The sequence below is a fragment of the Hetaerina americana genome, unplaced genomic scaffold (genome assembly GCF_022747635.1).
Source record: "Hetaerina americana unplaced genomic scaffold, ioHetAmer1.1.p SCAF_8, whole genome shotgun sequence".
NCBI lineage: Eukaryota > Metazoa > Arthropoda > Insecta > Odonata > Calopterygidae > Hetaerina > Hetaerina americana.
Window position 1 is genome coordinate 39009265 of NW_027287427.1, and position 20521 is coordinate 39029785.

The 20521-nt window shown below is 37.1% G+C and overlaps 1 protein-coding gene across 1 annotated transcript in view; it reads left to right on the top strand.

The window, feature by feature from the left end:
* The window catches only part of btv (dynein cytoplasmic heavy chain beethoven), a 135560-nt gene that overhangs the window by 108800 nt on the left and 6239 nt on the right, over positions 1-20521 (top strand). Inside the window, exons 64-75 of the mRNA XM_071596847.1 lie at positions 1132-1371; positions 1498-1647; positions 2996-3115; positions 5810-6002; positions 6829-6989; positions 9413-9670; positions 10463-10706; positions 10955-11151; positions 11931-12054; positions 12355-12452; positions 14068-14289; positions 18851-19044. Coding sequence (XP_071452948.1) covers positions 1132-1371; positions 1498-1647; positions 2996-3115; positions 5810-6002; positions 6829-6989; positions 9413-9670; positions 10463-10706; positions 10955-11151; positions 11931-12054; positions 12355-12452; positions 14068-14289; positions 18851-19044 — 2201 coding nt within the window. The remainder of the gene's footprint in view (positions 1-1131; positions 1372-1497; positions 1648-2995; positions 3116-5809; positions 6003-6828; positions 6990-9412; positions 9671-10462; positions 10707-10954; positions 11152-11930; positions 12055-12354; positions 12453-14067; positions 14290-18850; positions 19045-20521) is intronic.

The following is a 20521-nucleotide window of genomic DNA, read 5'->3' on the forward strand; positions in this document are numbered from 1 at the left end:
AAATATAATTTTGATTTATTCCATAACTTTAGCAAGTAGTGATTTATTTATTATTTACCTTTGAAAAAATAATGTTTGTGCATACTTATAATAGTGATAGTGCATACTTAAATGAATAATCCTATTTATGTAATCTTTTCCAATACTAAGATAATTGATCACTCAAGTCTTGTCTTAAATATAAGAGAGCTTAACTTCAGAAAAATGGTAATAGTTTCCTTTTGTAATTTTCAGTTGTGATGATGCAATGGGTGTTCACCAATGATCTCCTGCATGCTTAACTTTTGCCTTCCACCATCAAAATATATGATAACATTGGTTTTTGTTGCTAAAATATGTAAAAATATTACAGCTGATCTCTGATTTTGCTTCACAACTTGGCTAATGACATTTGATTCCATTGAATTTTAGTGAAGCTTCTATGGATGAATGTTATTGACAGAGTATATCAGCCATAGACCAATGGATGTCGCTGTGAGAACTTTTGTTTGCCTTTTTCATCATGTACCATTTCACTGTAAATTAGTGATATTGGAATTTCATGCGTAAAACTCTGTGTTCAATCTGAAACTACTTTCTGCCAATTTTCTGATACATTCCCATTTATTACATTTTTGTATTCATATTCCATTTCATTGATTAACATCAAGATCACATTCCATCATTGCCACTATATTTATCTCTTTAGTCTTTCAGGAATTTGACCATTGTCATGCCCTTTGCATAAAAATCTTGTAGATCACTTTGCCTTATTATTGTATAGTTTTATCTCTTTCCCTGTTTCTTAACAACTAGCCACAACAGTGCAGGCAAAATAACTTCATTGAAAGATAATGATAACACATCATCATATATTTTGGCATATATTCTGGTTGATACCTTATGCACCTGGCATTAGCCCAATTGAGTTATATAATTAGACTGGCCGTCAGGAATCAAGACGGGAAAATCTGTGTTAACAATCAGAGATAAGTCAGGAAAAATAATAGTTGAAACAGAAAGAAATAGTTGAAAAGATCCAAGAAAGTGGCCAGTGGAGGCTATGTATTTTCAACTATGCTATACAGGTGTGAGTTGTAGGAATTCAGTTTTCAGTTTAGAAATGCTTCTGTTCTATTTCTTTACTCACAGGAGCTCCTGCACTCACTAAATGAAACAAAAACTAGCAGTTCTGCAGTGACTCAGTCTCTCTCAGCATCTTCAAATCTCCGTGCTGAACTCAAGAAGGAGTATGACGTTTATTGCCCATTGGCAGATTTTGGCAGTGCTTTGTATTTTGCCACTGTTGAACTAAGGAGGATAAATTCCATATATCAATTCTCCACATCTGCATTGATGTCTTTAATGAACAAAGCTCTTGCAGAAAATGAGGTAAAAGTGTATATTAATTAAACTTTAGATTTTAATTGCTTCTTTTTGAGCTAGAAAAATGCAATGTGATCATTATTTATATGGCACTAATATGATTTTCATTTATTATCGTTCTTTGAAATGTAGGACAAGGAAGATTTGAGGACTAAGGACCTTCAAAATAAATTAATTGGCCATTCATATTATTATATAAGTCGTTCACTGTTCAAATGTGATAGGCTAATGTTTGCCCTTCATTTGGCACACAAAATGTTTCCGTATATGTTTAAGGACAAGGTAAGTTCTTACAAATGTGTACTTTATGTTTATCCCACTCTTATTATAGCTATTTTTTATCATTTTAGAGTACATACTGAGCTTATTACAGTCCCCTAGAGATTTTTATTAGTTCTTACTGGTGTTCTCCCACATCATGGAAGCTAAGTCAATTCTTGTCCATGAAAATCATGGTATTAGTTATTCTCTCTCAATTCTGAAAGTTCTCATGTACTAATTCTTTCCTTTTGTTTGGAGTTCTGATTGTGACTGAATCATTAGTTAAAAGCCTTAACATGTTATGTGCTATGCCTATCATCATTATGTATAATTATGGTTTTATACTGTTTCTATGCATATGTAGGTGTTTGTGTGTACCTTTTTTTAGGAATTAGTTGAATACAAGTAAATAATTGACATGGTGTGAAAAGTGAGTAAACATGAACAGAATATTTCCTCCCTTTAGTGTGCAAATAGAATTTTATTGTACCAGCTGGACTTAGCGTGACATTCTTATACTGTATACTCTGAATAATGGCACCCAGTCCTGAATTATGGTAGCCAGTCCTAAATTTTGCACACTCGTCCTGAATAGTATCAACCAGACCTGATTTTTGGCAGTTGGTCACATATGCATAGCGTCATACATAGAGTTGTTCTTTCTGCTAGCTTAATCTAGATTTGTCTGCTGTCCTCGGGAGATTTAGGTGCTTATTAACAAGATGGTTGTGAAGTTTTTGGAATCATTACTATCCTCTTTGGCTACTGTTTATGTCTTATGAGCATTTTTGAGAAGAAACGTAATGTTAATCATGAATTTCTAGTTGAGAAAATCTCAAGCCCTTGATTTTTCAGAGGCATTACTTTTTGCTAAACTCCTATTCTGTGGCATGTAATGACTTTCCTTTAATCATCATATGATTGATTAGTACTTTATAGTTTAATACATTGGTAAAAGTGATCTTAAGTTCAAAGAGCAAAAACTCCACACACATGTAAAATACAGTTGTTATGCTTAAGGAAAATTGTAAAAGTAATTTTTTAAATCTCTTTTTTGCAAAAACTTCATTTCATGTTATTCTTTTTTTTCAAGCCATACCATGTTCATGTAATATTTCTTTGGATAGTTATATTTTAAGGATGGATAAATATTTGTGTGACATCAATGCAAGGCAAACAACTACATTTATGTACTACCGACTTTAGTTTTCGGGTCAGGAATTTTGATTTGTGGTTTTATTTATAATTTTCTGTGATTTTATTTTTAATAAGTGCTTATTATTATCATTCACTGACATCTGCTACATATTTTAATTGTCATGTGTAGGCATGCACTCTCACTAATCCTGATTTTTATCCAAAAATTTAGGAATGGGAATTTTTTACCAGCCAGACTGTTGCTGATGTCAAAGGTGAAATGGCCAAAGTGAAATTAAACCTCCCTGAATGGGTAGAAGAAGATAGAGTGTATAATTTATGTCAGTCGAAGGTAATTTTATATGCCATTGTCTAAATATTGTCCAATTTGATCAATTTGATTTATTTATTTAAAAAATCGAAGTGCTTTTCTGAAACATTTCAATTTGCGTTAATGTCGAACCCATTATATATATATATATATATATATATATATATATATATATATATATATATATATTAAACCATCAACTATCGTCACCCATCGAAATTCACCCATTGTCTGTCTACCTTTAACGTGCTAAAAACTTGTTTTCTTGTGTTCCGCTCGTCCATAATATGTATTGCTTCATTCCTAAATACATCCACATACATTTATGTACGGCTGAACCTTTCGTCATAACGACCAAGTTTCCAAGTTATGTTTGTTTATGAGAACTGTTAAAATTACAGTTTTCACGGGTCTTTTTTTACATCTTCACTTAGAGCACCAGTCAGTAACTACCCTATTCTGTAAACGCTTTTTTACCTAACGCAACTATACAGGGATCGTCCGGAAAATAAGTGTACTGATTTTTTCCCGCCGCTCCAGGTGCGCCCAGCACCGCTCTGACGGGCTGCGATTGGAGGGGGGTATGTTGGCAAGCGACGCTGAAAAAGGCAGTCGGCTCTGAGCTGTGGTGTAGTGAGGAGCTCTGTTAACGCGAACCTCCACGCTCGACCCACGTCACGGAACGCGATGCCGAAGCAGCGTTATTCCATCAAATTTGTGGTAAAGCTTGGGAAATCGTCTACCGAAACTGTCGGTATGATTAACCAGGCTTACGGGGAGTCAGCCATGTCCAGAAACATGATCTTTCGGTGGCACAAGATGTTCGTGGAGGGCAGAGAAGAGGTCGACGACGAACCACGGCCTGGACGCCCATCAACGACACTCACCGACGAAAATGTGCGAAAAGTTCGCGATGTACCTACTGAAGTCTGATCGTCGTCTTAGTGTTCGGATGATAGCAGAGCAGTGTAATGTGCCAAAAACAATAGTGCACGAGATTATTAGGGAGCAATTACAGATGCGAAAAACATGTGCAAAGTTGGTGCCGAAAGTGCTCAGTGATGATCAAAGACTCAATCGTTTGGAAATCGCGACACAACTTGCGGATCACTGCAAAAATGATCCACATTTTTTAGAAAACGTTGGTTCGGGTGACGAGACGTGGATCTTTGAGCACGACCCGGAGTCGAAGAGACAAAGTGCGGAGTGGCACACCCCATCATCACCCCGTCAAAAGAAAGCTCGCATGAGCAAATCTCGGACCAAGGCGATGCTCATTGTCTTTTTTGACAAAAGGGGAGTCGTCCACTACGAATTTGTACCTGAACGACAAACTGTAAATGCTGCATTTTACGTCCAAGTGCTCGACAGGCTTCGAAAACGAGTCGCCCGCGTCCGGCCAGCGATCAAAAACATCTGGCGGCTGCATCACGACAATGCGCCGTCTCACACCGCGCTTGTCGTGTCGGACTTCTTGGCCAAGCACGGCGTGGCAACGCTGCCGCACCCGCCCTACAGCCCGGACTTGGCACCACCGGACTTCTTTCATATATATATATATATATATATATATATATATATATATATATATATATATATATATATATATATATATATATATATATATATATATATATATATATATATATATATATATATATATATATATATATATATATATATATATATATATATATATATATATATATATATATATATACATACGAGGGTCATCCGGAAAGTAGTACCCGTGGGTGCCGCATGAAGTGCTGACGACGCGAGTAGCCGCTGGACGAGGTCAGATAGCTTCAGTGGCTTGTCTGCCTTCTCTGAGCCAAGTTGCGTGACGCTAGCATTGCCTGTGTTGTTTCTGTGATTGTTTACAATGTTTAAAAAAATTGAGAACGCCGCCAGTTGTGAAGTGAGGGCAGTGATTAAATTCCTCAATGCAAGAAACGTTCGCCCATGTGATATTCATCGCCAATTAAAGGAGGTGTATGGAGACAATGTAATGGACGAGTCGTCTGTTCGGCGGTGGTGTCGCAACTTCAACATGGGGAGGGGGAACACACACGACGATGAGCGTTCGGAGAGACCATCTGTCATTACAGACCAACTGGTGAGCTCAGTTGACGAATTCGTGAGGAACGATCGGCGCGTCACAATTGATGACATCTGTGAGCATTTTCCCAATGTTTCTCGAACAATTGTTCATGAAATTGTTAAACACCATCTGCATTATGCAAAAATTTGTGCAAGATGGGTCCCTCGCGTATCTCAATGAGCTGGCGGCGAAGGACTATGCAGCAGGAATACAGAAACTTGTCACACGTTATGACAAATGCCTTAATTTGCTTGGAGATTATGTTGAGAAGTAGTTTAAAGTATCCTCTTTCAAATAAAATTTTTTATGTTTGTTAATATTTACTTTTGTCTTTTTATTTCACGAACGGGTACTACTTTCCGGATGACCCTCGTGTGTGTGTGTGTGTGTGTGTGTGTGTGTGTGTGTGTGTATATATATATATACATATATATATATATATATATATATATATATATATATATATGTATGTATGTATGTGTGTGTGTGTGCATAGCAATCTTTTCCTCTTTCTTAGCAATAATTTGTACTGTACTCAAGGTGTTGAATGTGTTTTTTTATGTAACTTTAGAATTATTATGGAATTTTTACCTTGTCATTATTTTTTATAGGTACTGCTCCCAAATTTGTATGCTAAGTTAAATCTCAGTAAAGATTCTTCCAAACCAAAGTTGAACATGGAACAGAATGAGAAAGATGATGAAATGAGCAAATTGACACCATTCCAGAAAGTTCTTGTTGCCCAAACTTTGATTCCAGATCAGCTTCATACTGCTATGACACATTTTTCACAGCATGCTCTTGGTAGGTAATTATGACTACACCCATTAGTTTTGGGCCATCCATTTGTCGATCACTACATATTTCTGGGGCAGAAAGCTCATTCCTCGCTATATATTTTTCTTCTCCCTCCATTTCTCTCCCTTGGAGGAAGATAGGAGGGGGAAGAGATAAAAAGATATTAGGATTGCTCTGGAGTAGAACTTCTTTGCTTCTCTGGATAGCTGTCACTGTGGGCCAACATTTTGGACATCTTGCTAAGTGCTGAATGTTCATAAATCATATTGTACCTTCACAGTAAGCCTTGACAACTTATACAGTATGCAATAATTGCATTACATTTTTAGGAAGAAAGATATTTTCAACGCAAAGTAATCCTTGGGACTAAGAAATCCTTTGGCATTAAGAATGTGATGTCATTTTAATGATGGAAGTTATCTGATAAGCATAATGTGATATAAAAACTAAAAAAAAAACTCAGGTTGAAGTTGAAATTAAAAATAGTCGTGAAAAGCACTGAATTATTTGTTATTGAGAGTTGGTAGGCTTGGCAGCCATTGCTTGGCATTTAAAGTGCAAATAGGTACTCACTTCAAGGAAATCACACAAAAGTAAATTACTTCTTGTGTTCATTTAAGCTCATCATACATTCAAGTACCATATAAATCATGTTAATCTACAGTGTTGGAAGCTGCATTTGCCAAAGTGTTACTCTGCCCTTAAACATGTATGCTGTTCTTTCATTTTATAATATTGACCAGATTTCTTAACCCTGGGACTGGCCAATCATTCCTTTCTTTTTGACATCATTAGTTTTAGTTTAAGTAATGAAAAACCATTGTTTTGACAGGGCTGAATGACCTTTCTCCACCTCCTATCAGCCTGCGAAGGTTATTAAGAGAGGCCCTTCCTACAGAGCCAATATTGTTTATTGTTTCCCCTGGAACAGATCCATCGGAGGAGCTAAGAGCACTTGCTCATGATGTGGTTGGAGATGGTCACTACCATGAGGTAAATTTGTTTTGTGATACTTTTGTTCTGCCAAAATAAATTTATGCAATTTCATTGGCATGTGTTCAATCTCATAATCTATCATTTTTATTAACTGCTGACGATTCTGATTCATTATTGATGGAATTATAGGGTTTAATAATTGGTAAATTGACATATTATGAGGTATAAGTTCTAAGATCACTTAATTTTATCCTATGGACTAGGACAGAATAGAAAACTGTGGGTGAGCTGAAAATAATCTTTGTGAGTGGAAGACGTGTATTAAATTGTACGCATGAACTTATATTTCTACATGTATGGCTAGTTCCCTGACACCCCTACCACATATTGTTGCAGCAGCTTGTGTGGTTTGATGTCGATGAAGAAATAGAAGGTTTCACCATACAGATCACAGGGTTTGTATAGCTGTTGCAAGAGTGAGAAGCATTTTCAATTGTAAAATGGCATTGTTTAGAGTTCAACAGCAGTGCATCATCCATTTTCTCTACTTGTGTGGTATAATGCCCATTGAAATCAATCAGCAATTGAGTGAGGCATGCGGTGGTGATGTTATGGATGAGAAAAATGTACATTTGTGGGTACCACAGTTCAAAGATGGTGGGACATTGTATGATAATGAACCCTAAAAGCCTCAACCACGGACCAGCCAGTTTTTCCAGTAGACAAAAGAGACCACTCGGATGAGGTAAAATAATGGGGGATATGGGAATAGGAAATGGAAGATTTGGTGTATGAGGAAGTTACTAGTTTCATTTTGGTAATGCTGGATGAGGTTATTTCTTGATGGTAGTGTTGAACAGAAGAGGTTATGTTGAAGAGACTTAGAAATATGTCCAGCTAGAAGTTCCATGGTTAAAAGCTGTTAAGCCTTGCTGTTAATAACCCGAAAATGGCCAATAATATTTTGTTATTGTGCAAAAAAAATGTATGGCTGATTGAGAGCCCAATGGGTGGATACTTAAGTGAGGCTGGGTATGGTAGCCCAGTGGATATTGTTTAACTATCTATCTAACTGGAGGGTCCCTAGTTTCAAGCTAAGTGATTACCCTGAATACTGGCAGTTATACTCAAGCTGTGCAGTTTTGTGGATCCAAGAATATACTGAGAACTAGTATGTGGCCTAAGGAAGGGACCTGGCTCCTTTACCCCAGATGTCTTAATTAAACATGTGTTGATTACTGTTGTGGTAAGTGGGAATGTAGGGGTTGAGGGTGTGACAAGGCAAAAAATGGTACCGGGACTTGAACTCCGGATCTTTCCACTTACCGGGCGGGTTAAGAGCCTCTTCCCGGCAAGTGGAAAGATCTGGAGTTCAAGTCCCGGTCTTGGAAATATTTTTACATATGTGATCTGCCTGATTCCCCCTTCCCCAATTCTCCTGTGTTTGTCATTTATATGGGTTCCTATCCCTTTTCCTTATATCTGTTTCTATGTAAATGAGTATATATATATATATATATATATATATATATATATATATATATATATATATATATATATATACACACACACACACACACACACACACACGAGGGCCATCCGGAAAGTAGTACCCGTTCGTGAAATAAAGACACAAAAGTAAATATTAACAAACATAAAAAATTTTATTTGAAAGAGGATACTTTAAACTACTTCTCAACATAATCTCCAAGCAAATTAAGGCATTTGTCATAACGTGTGACAAGTTTCTGTATTCCTGCTGCATAGTCCTTCGCCGCCAGCTCATTGAGATACGCGAGGGACCCATCTTGCACAAATTTTTGCATAATGCAGATGGTGTTTAACAATTTCATGAACAATTGTTCGAGAAACATTGGGAAAATGCTCACAGATGTCATCAATTGTGACGCGCCGATCGTTCCTCACGAATTCGTCAACTGAGCTCACCAGTTGGTCTGTAATGACAGATGGTCTCCCCGAACGCTCATCGTCGTGTGTGTTCCCCCTCCCCATGTTGAAGTTGCGACACCACCGCCGAACAGACGACTCGTCCATTACATTGTCTCCATACACCTCCTTTAATTGGCGATGAATATCACATGGGCGAACGTTTCTTGCATTGAGGAATTTAATCACTGCCCTCACTTCACAACTGGCGGCGTTCTCAATTTTTTTAAACATTGTAAACAATCACAGAAACAACACAGGCAATACTAGCGTCACGCAACTTGGCTCAGAGAAGGCAGACAAGCCACTGAAGCTATCTGACCTCGTCCAGCGGCTACTCGCGTCGTCAGCACTTCATGCGGCACGAACGGGTACTACTTTCCGGATGACCCTCGTATGTATATATATATATATCTATATATATATAAATATATATATTTATTTTGTGTGTGTGTGTGTATATACATACACACACACACAAATCTGTAAAGGTTTTTCTTTATAAATTATAAGGATTGAAAATCAACTCACAGGTAGCACTGGGGCAGCAAGGAAGTGTTGGTTGGACTGCTTTGGCCCAGCAGCTGAGGGAAGCCCATAGTATGGATGAATGGGTTTGCCTAAAAAATCTGCACCTAGCTACTGAATTTCTTCCCTTTCTGGAAAGGGAACTTCGATCCCTTTACTCATCGAAGAAGCAAACTGAGAATTTCAGAGTGTGGTTGATTACTGAACCTCATCCAGAGTTCTCCCAAACTCTAGCAAGGTCATCTTTGAAAGTAACCTTTGAGGTAAGGATCAAAATCTTTTTAGAATTATCATCTAGAATTGTGAGGCTGATTAGATGGATGTCTTTAGCGGAGTGATGTGGTCCAAACAGCCTTGGTGGTAAAGTTTATCACTTCAAATCAATTTATGCATATTTAGGGATTAATCTAGACTGGGCTGAAAATGTGCATTAGTGCCTCTGTAATTTTATAATGAATCAATAGTTGTAGGGGGTCCGGAAGATGAGCAATAATAAATCTATTCATGTGGTATGAAAAAACATGGTTTATTGAAATTTACCAACCAAAAGAGTCTTCCATAGGTATCATGGTCTCTTGGTAACCCTTAGTTCATCAAGTTTAACTCTGAATATCTAAAAATATCATTCTGAAATTAGAAATAAAGCCATGTTAGTCTTAATTAACTAATTATCCCTTTGATTGCTCAAATGTTTACTTGAGGAGCCAATGAATTGTATGGTAATAATGTTTTGAGAACAAAATGAACTGAGGCTGCAATGAACTGCATAGCTGTGGCTAACTCAGCCCAATTTAGTTGAGTAGAATACCCTTGAATATTTATTTGCCCCTTATTCCAGTGAATGCATTTTAATATTAGTATGTCTGAGCATATGTTTACAGATCATATTTTTTAATAGAGCATAGCATTTTTATTGAGCATGTGGACCATCTTTTATATTGATCTGCCTGGAGTTTGCCCAATTGCTAATGCACATTGGCAAACATCTGATAATATGGCAATTGATATTTTTACAACTTAAGTATATGTAAAATTTAATGATTTTCTACCCTCAGTCACCTCCTGGAGTGAAGAAGAATATGCAACGAACCCTCACAACTTGGGGATCCAATTTCCTTTGTCCTGGAAGAGGCAGCAATGGAGTGCTTAGAGCTAGAGCTCTTTTTACACTGGCATGGTTTCATGCTGTGGTGCAAGAGAGAAGAAATTTCATACCGCAAGGATGGTATAAGCACTATGAATTTGGCGATAGTGATTTGCGTGCTGCCTCTTTCATACTCGATGGCATATTTAGCAAAGGTGGGTGTGATGAATTGAAATAGAATGGATGAATGAGTTGTAAGAATTAAATTAAAAAATATTTTCATTATTATCAGTTATAAATAATAGTAATTATTATTTTAAATTAAGTGTGTGACAGTATGCTCCATGTATACTGAGATTAAATTTAATGATGACAAAAAGTCATGTTAAGTTTAAAAATGACTTTTCCATTTGAAAGCTAACAAGTGTTTTTTCCTGATTTTTCTTATTTTTACAACTTACAGATGTGGAGGTTGGATTGGAAAGTGTTCATGGTCTATGTGGAACTGCTATTTATGGAGGTCATATTGATAATGTGTATGACCTAAAAGTATTATTATCTTACCTTCATGAATATTTTGAATACAACATGCTCACAGGAAGAGGCCAAAAAAAGCTCCTTGGCCCTACATTAGATCTGCCTTTGAAAGAAAATTATCGAGTATGTATCTTAAGAGAGTTGGCAACTTAGATTTTCGGACAATGAGCATCCTTGTATGTTAAGTTACTCTGAATAGAAACTGAGTGGTCAGGAAATTTTTTGAAATTTCACTGATCTAGAATAACCAAATAAAATGATAAATGGGAACATATAAACAATAGTGTCACTTTTCAAAGCTTTAACTTAAGTGTCCAAACTAGGTTGGGTTCATGAGCAAGGGAGGAGTGAGGACCAAGGGTTAAATAAGAGCTGGATTGCAGTTTAATTGATTTAATTATCATGGATGATGCTTTTTACATTGTGTGTCAATCTTTTTTTTGTCAACTTATTTTATATGAAGCCTACCTCATAGTGATTACCTAATTTAATGATCAATTAATCCAAGTATCAGTAAGTTGAAATAGCAAAAATACAAGGCACTGCTAAGTCTTGGGCAATATGCATGACTTTTAAGTTTTATGGTTGAGATAATTATTAATATTATATGCTTACTTTCCAAACTTATAATTTACAACATGAGCCCAGTTATACATGTAACCCAGTCAGTTATTAGTGTTATGAAAATTTTTCTCAAAGCTGTAATTAGGTAATTATATTATTTTACTCTCTCAGAAGTTTTTTATCTGTTTAATTTAATCTTGAAATTTACTCTTAGTTGGCCAAAATTGTAACAATCAATTAATATTTGCTCAGTTAAAAAATTGTAAAATTATTGATGAAAGGGTCTATATTATAAGTGTACCAAAATATTAATTCAATTTCTATGATACATGGTTTAGGAATTTTTGGATTTGGTTCAGAAGCTCCCAGACAGTGACAACCCCTCACAGTTTGGTTTGCCAAAAAATGTTGAATGCTCCTGGCAAAGAATTGCAAGCCAAAAAATAATTGAAAAACTAAAAGGTAATTTTAACATAGACATGTAATATGTAATTTAATTCATTTATTGCTATCATTAGAATTTTTAATTCAGCCCTTGAATACATTTGCTGCAGTGGTTATTTGCCCTGGTGAATTTTGGAGCCTCATCAATTCCAATGATACCGCATAAAATCTCTGCACTAATGGTCTTACCTATGAGTTCTATACCATATTAATCATTCCAGTGTAATCAACAACAACATAACATTATGAATGACAAAATTTCCATGCATGCAAAATATGAGCTTGTTTAATATGTGTGCATCTTTATGTAAATTTTAGGTCTTATCCACTCAAACAAAAGTGAGATAGATGTTGACAGGGATAAATTAAGAGCACAAATGTCTCCCATTTTAACTATGTGGAAGAAACTAATTCAGGTGAGAATAATTCTTTTATTATTCATTTCAATCACAATGTGAGTTTATGTATTAGCTTGGTGTGCAAATTTAATGGAGAAAATGTTGATAGGTATACATGATGTAGTTCCTCTTGAAGCTACTGCAATACTACTTGAGGTTGAATTAAATAAGGATTATAGCTATGAGTGCTTGGTTTTTTATCATTGAGAATATATTATTTTAAGCTGTGTCTAAATTTAAATTATGATCTTATCACATTGCACTGTACATATTCATATTACTGAATAGTTGTAATTTTTTTGCAACACTTGTGCATTCATTAATTTATCATCGGTAGGTGAAGAGGGAAAAAGAAGAGACAATTTTACAATCTGAAATTTTTACGTTGTAATGCACATTTAGCGGATGACTCTGTTAAAAGTTATTGATGTGGTATCTCCTCCAGTTTCTTGGAATCCGAAAAATATTAATTATGCTTAATGAGTGAGCTTTGGAAATCAAAATATAAATTTTAAGAATGAATAAAAAGTGTATAAAAGAGTGTAAATATAAAATGAACGAACCTACGGTCTTGAAGCAATGAAAACGGGATAGCCAAGACCGGTGGTCCCTGACATAGGAGGAATCCTTGCAAACCCTGAAAGAGTGAGTGTGTGCGATTCACAAAGGTCTGATACACCTGAGTGATTGAGTGATTGCGTGTTGATGTACGTCCATTCTGTTTCGTTTGTTACTTCTGCATGTTTGGCGGGTCCCTGGCTTAGGAGGAATCCTGGTAAACCCTGAAAGAGTGAGTACTTGTGAATCGCAAAGGTCACTGTTTTCGGAGAAAAACACACCTGAGTGATTGATTGAATGAGTGAAAGTGTGCATGCATCTGTTTTATTATTTTGTATTCATCTGTGCCATTGGTGGGTCACTGCCATAGGAGGGATCCTTGTAAACCCTGAGTATGTGTGTAAATGTGATTCACAAAGGTCTAACACACCCGAGTGATTGAGTGATTACTTATTTACTTAAGCCCATCCTATTTTGTTACATCTGTATTGTTACTTGGCATTCATTTGTGTGACTGCCGGTTCACTGTCAGAGGAGAGATCCTTGCAAACCCTGATTGTGTGTGTGAATGCAATTTACGGGAGTGCTGTTAATCCTTAACACACCCTAGTGATCGAGAGGCTGTGAGTTTGTTTTAATTTTTATTATTTATTTTTTATTTATTTTGACTTTTTAGTGTGTGATTCAGGTATACGCAGGTCACTGTTTCTTAAACACACCCTAGTGACCTAGTGTGTGTTCCCTGTCCCACCCTTTACTCATAACTTTGTTTTTCCCCACCTCCTTTCAGCTTTGTGCCAATCAAGTTTACAGTCTTAGCTATCCCGTTTTCATTGTATAAAAGAGCATTTAAAGACACTCATCAGGCATTTAATGTATGCACTATTTTCAACAGGGATTTATTACTTCAGAAGTGTAAAATAAACTTGAATATTAAAACTGGTTTAAAACTAAAAAAGAATCTAGTGTAAAATTATCACTTAAATTATTTGCTACAAGTAGAGCATTGATTGGTTTTCTTGTAAAAGTTGTGAGGGAATATACATTATTAATTGACCCTGAATATTTTTTGCAGAGTAACATGAAGATATTTTCTAGCAAAGCAGTGGCTAAGGCTGAAAGTCCAGAAATAGTTGGTGACCCGATTGCGGACTTCTTTCACGTTGAATATGCACAAGGTGTTACTTTGGTCCAAGAAATTCATAGATGTTTGACAAGTATCAGCAAGGTTATCAGGGGTTTCACTTCTGCTGACTCTGAAACCCTAAATATTGCTGATTCCTTGATGAGGCAACAGGTAAATTATTTTATACAAACTATATAATAACTAATGTTTGCTTGTTAATTGGATGGAAAGAATTGATTGAAAAATGAAATTTTGCTGAAAAGTAAATGGTAAATAGATGAATGGAGTATGTATACTGCAATTGGAACATCTCCTAGGTTATTATTAGATAATCTACCAGTTAAGATTGGTTTTGGATGGGCACAAATTACCAAATAATTATCTGGTCTCTCCTAACAAAACCCTACCCAACATACTACTGTACAACGAAGTCCCTCTTCATCTCTGTAGGCTTCCTCTCTCCCTTCATTTATCCTTTCCCTGCCCATTCCTCGAATTTCTAGCATTCTCCTTTCTATCGCAGTATTCAAATTCCCATTGATAATCAATATGCTTTGCATCCATTTTTTTCTGTCTCAATAACATTTCTCCCAACATTCCCCTCTCCTACCCCACCATCCCTAGCCCTTCCTCATTTGTATTATTTTCTGTCCACTTAATCTTTTTCATTCCTCTCCACCCTCACTTTTCAAAAGCGTCCAACCGAAGCCTATCATCCTGCTTCAATGACCATGTTTCTGTGCCATACATAACTACGCTCCATATCAAAGTTTTAGTGAACCTTTTCTTAGTATCCATACTCAATGTCTTGGTCATCAATTCCACTTGTGAAAGCCTCTTTGCCTAGTTCAATTCCTCTCCTTATGTTCCCACTACTTTGACCATTTTGCTCAAAAACACTTCCGAGATAAATAAACTTTTCTACCTGCTCCAGTTTTTGCTGTCCCATTCTAATTTTAGGCTCTTTCTGGAATATCCCATAGTCTTTGTTTTATTCATATTGATTCTCATCCCATATTTATTTTACTGAATATCCAATTCACTCACTAATGCTTGCAGCCCCTTGGCTGACTGACAATCCAGAACTTAATCATCAGCAAACCTAAGTGACTATTGGATTCCTCACCGACTTTCATTCCTATCTCCAGTTCTTCACATGCCTCTTTAATCATTTCCTGCTCATATACATTCAACAGCACTGGTGATAATGGACGACCCTGCCCTACACCTCTTCCTGACACTGCCCATCAGGACTCTCCATCCCCAATCGCACCTTTGCAGTCTGATTCATGTACAGGTTACGAATGAGCGCCCTTTCCCTCCAGTCAATTCCTATTTTCTGCAATAAACTCATTAGTTTATCCCAAATCACTCTTTCAAAAACTTTTGTGAAATCTACAAAACAGGCAATTATGTCTTGATTGTATTCTATAATCCTCTCAGTCAGTGATCTAAGTAATCCCTTCATCCTCTAAGTTATCATTTGCTCTTCTAAATATCCTTTTGTGGATGATTCTAAGAACTACTTAAGCTGCGTGCAAAATCAAACTTATTGTTCTGTAGTCCTCACATGATGTAGCCTTTACCTTTTTTGGAATAGGAACTAACGCTGATCTCACCAAGTATTCTGGCCAGATTCTTTCCACATAGATGCTATGAATCAGTCCATGTAGACTTTACCTCCCACATTCTCCTAAACCTTGCAGTAGTTCCGTATGGAATGTTGTATCCTGCCATGGCCTTATTTGATTACATTCCCTGTAATTCCCTTTCTATCTCATCATTGAGTATACCTGGACCTAAGCAATCGTCATCAACATCATATTCTCTTTCTATGTCTAAGCTTGTTGGCCTATGATCTTTACCATACAGTTCTTCTATATATTCCTTCCATTTCCCTTGAATCTTTTCTGTTCCAGCTATGATTTTACCCGACTTATCTCTAACCCATATAGTGCACCAATTTCAGCCTTCCTCTGAAAATTTCCATATCCTAGCATCACGTCTTCCACCGCTCGTATTTTGTTCTATTTGTTACCGGTCTCAATTTATTATTTAACTCTTTATACTTCCTACTGCCTAACTCAGTATTTACATTATTCCATTTCCTTCTCTCTATCTTTCTAATCATCTCATCGGTGATCCATGGTTTCCTTGTCCTTTTCCCATTGACAGTTCCCATAGTTTCTTTTGCGGCTTTCAATATCCCTTTTTTGATGTATTCCCAGTTTTCCACAGTAGTACTTAGCAATTAACTCTCTCCATGATTTTCACTGCAGTCTGCTGATACTCTTTCCTTGTTGATCCATTTAATGCTTCTACATTCCATGTCCTAACCCGCTGCCCCTGCCTTATCTTTTTGAAATGGATGCTACACTTCATAACAACAAAATTGTTGTCAGAGTCCGCATCCTCTCCGGAGAAGCTGTTCAAATTGATCACACTGTTCCTGAATCTGTGCCTAACCATAATATAATCTAAATGACACCTTTCTGAGTCACCTGGTATTTTCCATGTATGCCTGCACCTTTTGTGGTGTCTAAATCAAGTGTTGGTGATGACTCACCCCTATCTCCTACAGAATTCAATTGCTTTCTCCAAACAGTCATTCCTCATACCTAAACAATAATCCCCCACATAATCACTTCTTCTCACAGCATCTCTCCTTTCACCTACCGTCACATTCCAATCCCCCATCACTATCAAATATTTCCCTGCAGTAACACACCCTATTATATTCTCTAAATGATTGTATACTCTATTGACTTCTTCCTCCTTATGGTTGCTTCGTGCCATGTATACCTGAACCATGACCAAGTTCGTCGGTTCTACTTCTATCTAAACTAGTAATACACTATCCATTGTCTGCTCTATGTTGACTATGCTTCTTCCTATCTCTTTATTCAATATTATGGCAACCCCTTGTTGGCCCTCATCCCCTCCACTGTATATTACTCTATATCTGTTACTCCAGTACTCCCCGCTATCCTTCTCACATTGCATAGACCTAAAATATTTATATTTCCTCTTTCTCACTCACCCTTTATATACTATAATTTTCCAGTTCTCAAAATTGTCCTAACATTCCAAGTTCCAGTCCTAACTTATTTGGTCTTCTTCTTCTGCATCGTCTGTGCTGCTGATCTCGAAATTGCTTTGCAAGGTTTTTGTGAGATGACAACCTTGGAAGCCTTTCCTTTTCTTCTGCCGGGCCCAACACACAGCTGATTAGGCCTAGTTCCTTAGTCACCAGGACTCATTTTTCCTATATTGCCCATCATGAAAATCTAGGGATTAATAGTAAATACATCCCTGTTTTAATGAGTGAAATAAGAAAATTTTCTTATATCCATGTATAACACAATCAAAGGAGCAGATGAGCAACTCGTGATTAAGGTGGTCAAATCGAAATAGCCATGAATGACAGCTCAAATAAGGTACCTCACAGAGAGGTATAGAAAACATAAGGATCCAAGAAATGGAAACACTTTATAAGAAATTTTGGAGCCAAATCATGAGGGAATGCGAGGAGGTCTGGGAAGAATGGATAGAAAGCTGCTATGAGGAAATCAATCAAGCAGTTCATCAAAACATTCGCATGGAGTGTGGCACTCTACGGATCAGAAACATGAAACTTTGGAAAATGGGCCCGCAAAGAATAGAAGAAACCTTTGAAATATGGTGCTGAGCATTTAAAAGACAGAGAAAGTGAAGAAAGAGGAAGTATATGTGCCGGCGTCGGTGGCGCAGAGGTAACATCCTCACCTCAAGACAGAGGCCACAGGTTTGATTAGTGTCGTGGTGGGTTTTTCTCCAACTAGGGGGTGGGTGTTTGTAATTAATTCAATTGTTAAATTATTTCAATAAATATTATTTTTAAAAGTCTGATGTACATGCCAAATTACTGTTTTCGGATTAATTTGCAATAAATGAGATAGCAGAAGAGGAATGGACAATGTAGAGAATAATGCCGCAAAGAAGAAATAGATGGATTGGACACAAGCTTAATGGATGCGCTAGAAATAAAGAGAAGGGAAGATTAAGGGACATATACATAGGATACATTAAGGAAGACATGAAAGAGAAAATATCAGGGGGTGAGGGAATAAGCGAATAGAGAAGAATAGAGGGTTTCAGTGCACTAATGTTCATAGAATTGCAATACTGATGTTGATGTTCAACTGTACTTTGTTGTAGGTGTATAATAAATAGCAACGATATCACATTATGGCCATCTGCAGTTCTGTATTAGAAGTATAAATAATGCTGCGGACAACCTTTTGTCTTGTGGTTACTCACCTCCCCTGCTTTCTTGATGTGGCATTTATACTTGTAATCAGTAGAATAAGGTTCCTCCCCACCTTACTCCTTGGCGAGCATGCTGGGTGGGTTGGACAGTGTTGGGAGCTAATGGATTGAGTTTAGTGCAACCTATGGTTGGGTTTTGCATGAAGTAGTTAGAAGGAATTCAGATCTTTGGTTGGGGGAAGAGGGATCTGGGTGGTGGTCTGTAAGGGTGAGGAGATGCTATTTGTCTATGGGTAAAGGAAACATCAGTGAGGAGGGTGGTGGAAAAAGAAAAATATTCTTTTTTGTTTCTCTGATTAATAATTTTTAGCTTTTCTTATTTATCTAATAGATTATCTTTTAATGTAAAAAAGTTTCCTATCACAATATTCATATGAAAATTTTATTAGTTATCAGTGATGTCTTATTTTGCTTTCAATTTCAGATACCTTCATCTTGGTTGGCCCAATGGGATGGTCCCAAAGATCCTTCTCTCTACCTACAAGGATTACTTCTTAGAACTGCTATTGCCCAGAAATTTTTTAAGGACCTTAATTCTAGCATATCTGGGTCAATCGATCTATCTAATCTTCTTCATCCAGTGGGGTTTCTAAGTGCCTTGAAGCAAAAAAGTGCAAGGTAAAGTACTACCATGTATAGCCGTATTCATCATATTTATTTAAAAGATTTTATTCTTATTACATGCTGTAAAGTAAACATTCATGAACATGCAACTTAATTTATGGGAAGGGTTGCAGTGTGTTTGGTAGAGAGGGGGATTTAGTTACAGGTGGTGGCTGGGTAGTTGGTGTAGTGTTGGGTTCAGAGTTCCATGCGGCCCTTTAAGTTAAAACCTGAGTTTTTGGCACAGGTTCAGTAATGCGTGCATCCCTGATAATTGTTGGTGTGCTTCTCGGTAGTTGACACACTTAGTGGGCTCAGGTTTTTGACCCTGGCAGGATTGATGGCTGTGTGGTCCACCAAAGTGGATGCATCTTGGTTCAAGGCCGCAGGTCTTGTAGGTGTGGCCAAGGCGTTGACACTTGGATCATTTTGGTGCACCAGATGGAGGTTTTAATGTGACCGTCAGGCTTAAGATGTTTGTGACATTGAGGAATTTTTCTTCATTTAGTTTGGGGTGTAGTTTTATTAGGAATAGTGGGAGAAGGCTGACTGCAAACTGATGAAGTTTGCAGTTTGGATCTAGCAATCTTAAGTTGTTGCATTCTTGTTGGATTAAATGGGCTGGTTTTGTGGTATGTATCTGAATGATGTCATCTACTTGAAGTCCTTAAGAAGCAAAGCTGTCCATAATATCTTGGATGGATGTGTCTTCAAGCAGACCTCAGAGCATGAGAAATTGTTCTTTATCAGCTTCTAACTGGTAGGTAAAGTACTCCCTGCCTTTCCCAGTAAACATTTTTGCAATGATCCTGAAATCAGGGATATGCAAGCATTGAATTTCAATTTGCCTCCTGGTCAGACAACTTATTAGCGTGTATACACATTTAGTGTTTATAGCCTCGTTTTTTTCTGGCCAGCTCCTCGTATCCTTAAGGAATATGGAAAGATTTTTGATTATATAACAGGCAGGAGGCAAGGTACTAGAAATTGCCATTGAATGAGAGAGGTTAGCTTTAGAGGGAGATGGGATTTGGTCGGCAAGAACAATGAAAGAATTTGCCATTGTAATTAGCTTTTTAACTAGGATGTTGGGGAAGAGGCATCCAGCTTAGCACTTGTTTGGCCTGATGAAATCATCATTCTAGGCTTTCATGATTTCTTGCACAGACTATGGAGTTGCACTGGGTGTTATGAGTTCTTGCCTGATGGTGATTGGTTAAATTTTAGATTTTTAAAGTCACTGCTGGTTTTTCCATTGGTATACACACCCCAGCTAAATAGTTCTTTAAAGAGCCTTGGTCTATAATCAGCGGCGTGGTGTCGTCGGGTTTTACAAACTCTTATCCCCTGGGGTCACTGAGAAAGTAAGTCGGCACCTGGAAAGTTACTAGGTTGCACATTGTTGTTAATGAAGGAGTTACATTGGGTAGGAGTGAGAAAAGGGTAGATAAGGGGAAATTTGCCATGTTTTGACCCCCAGTTTCCAAATGAT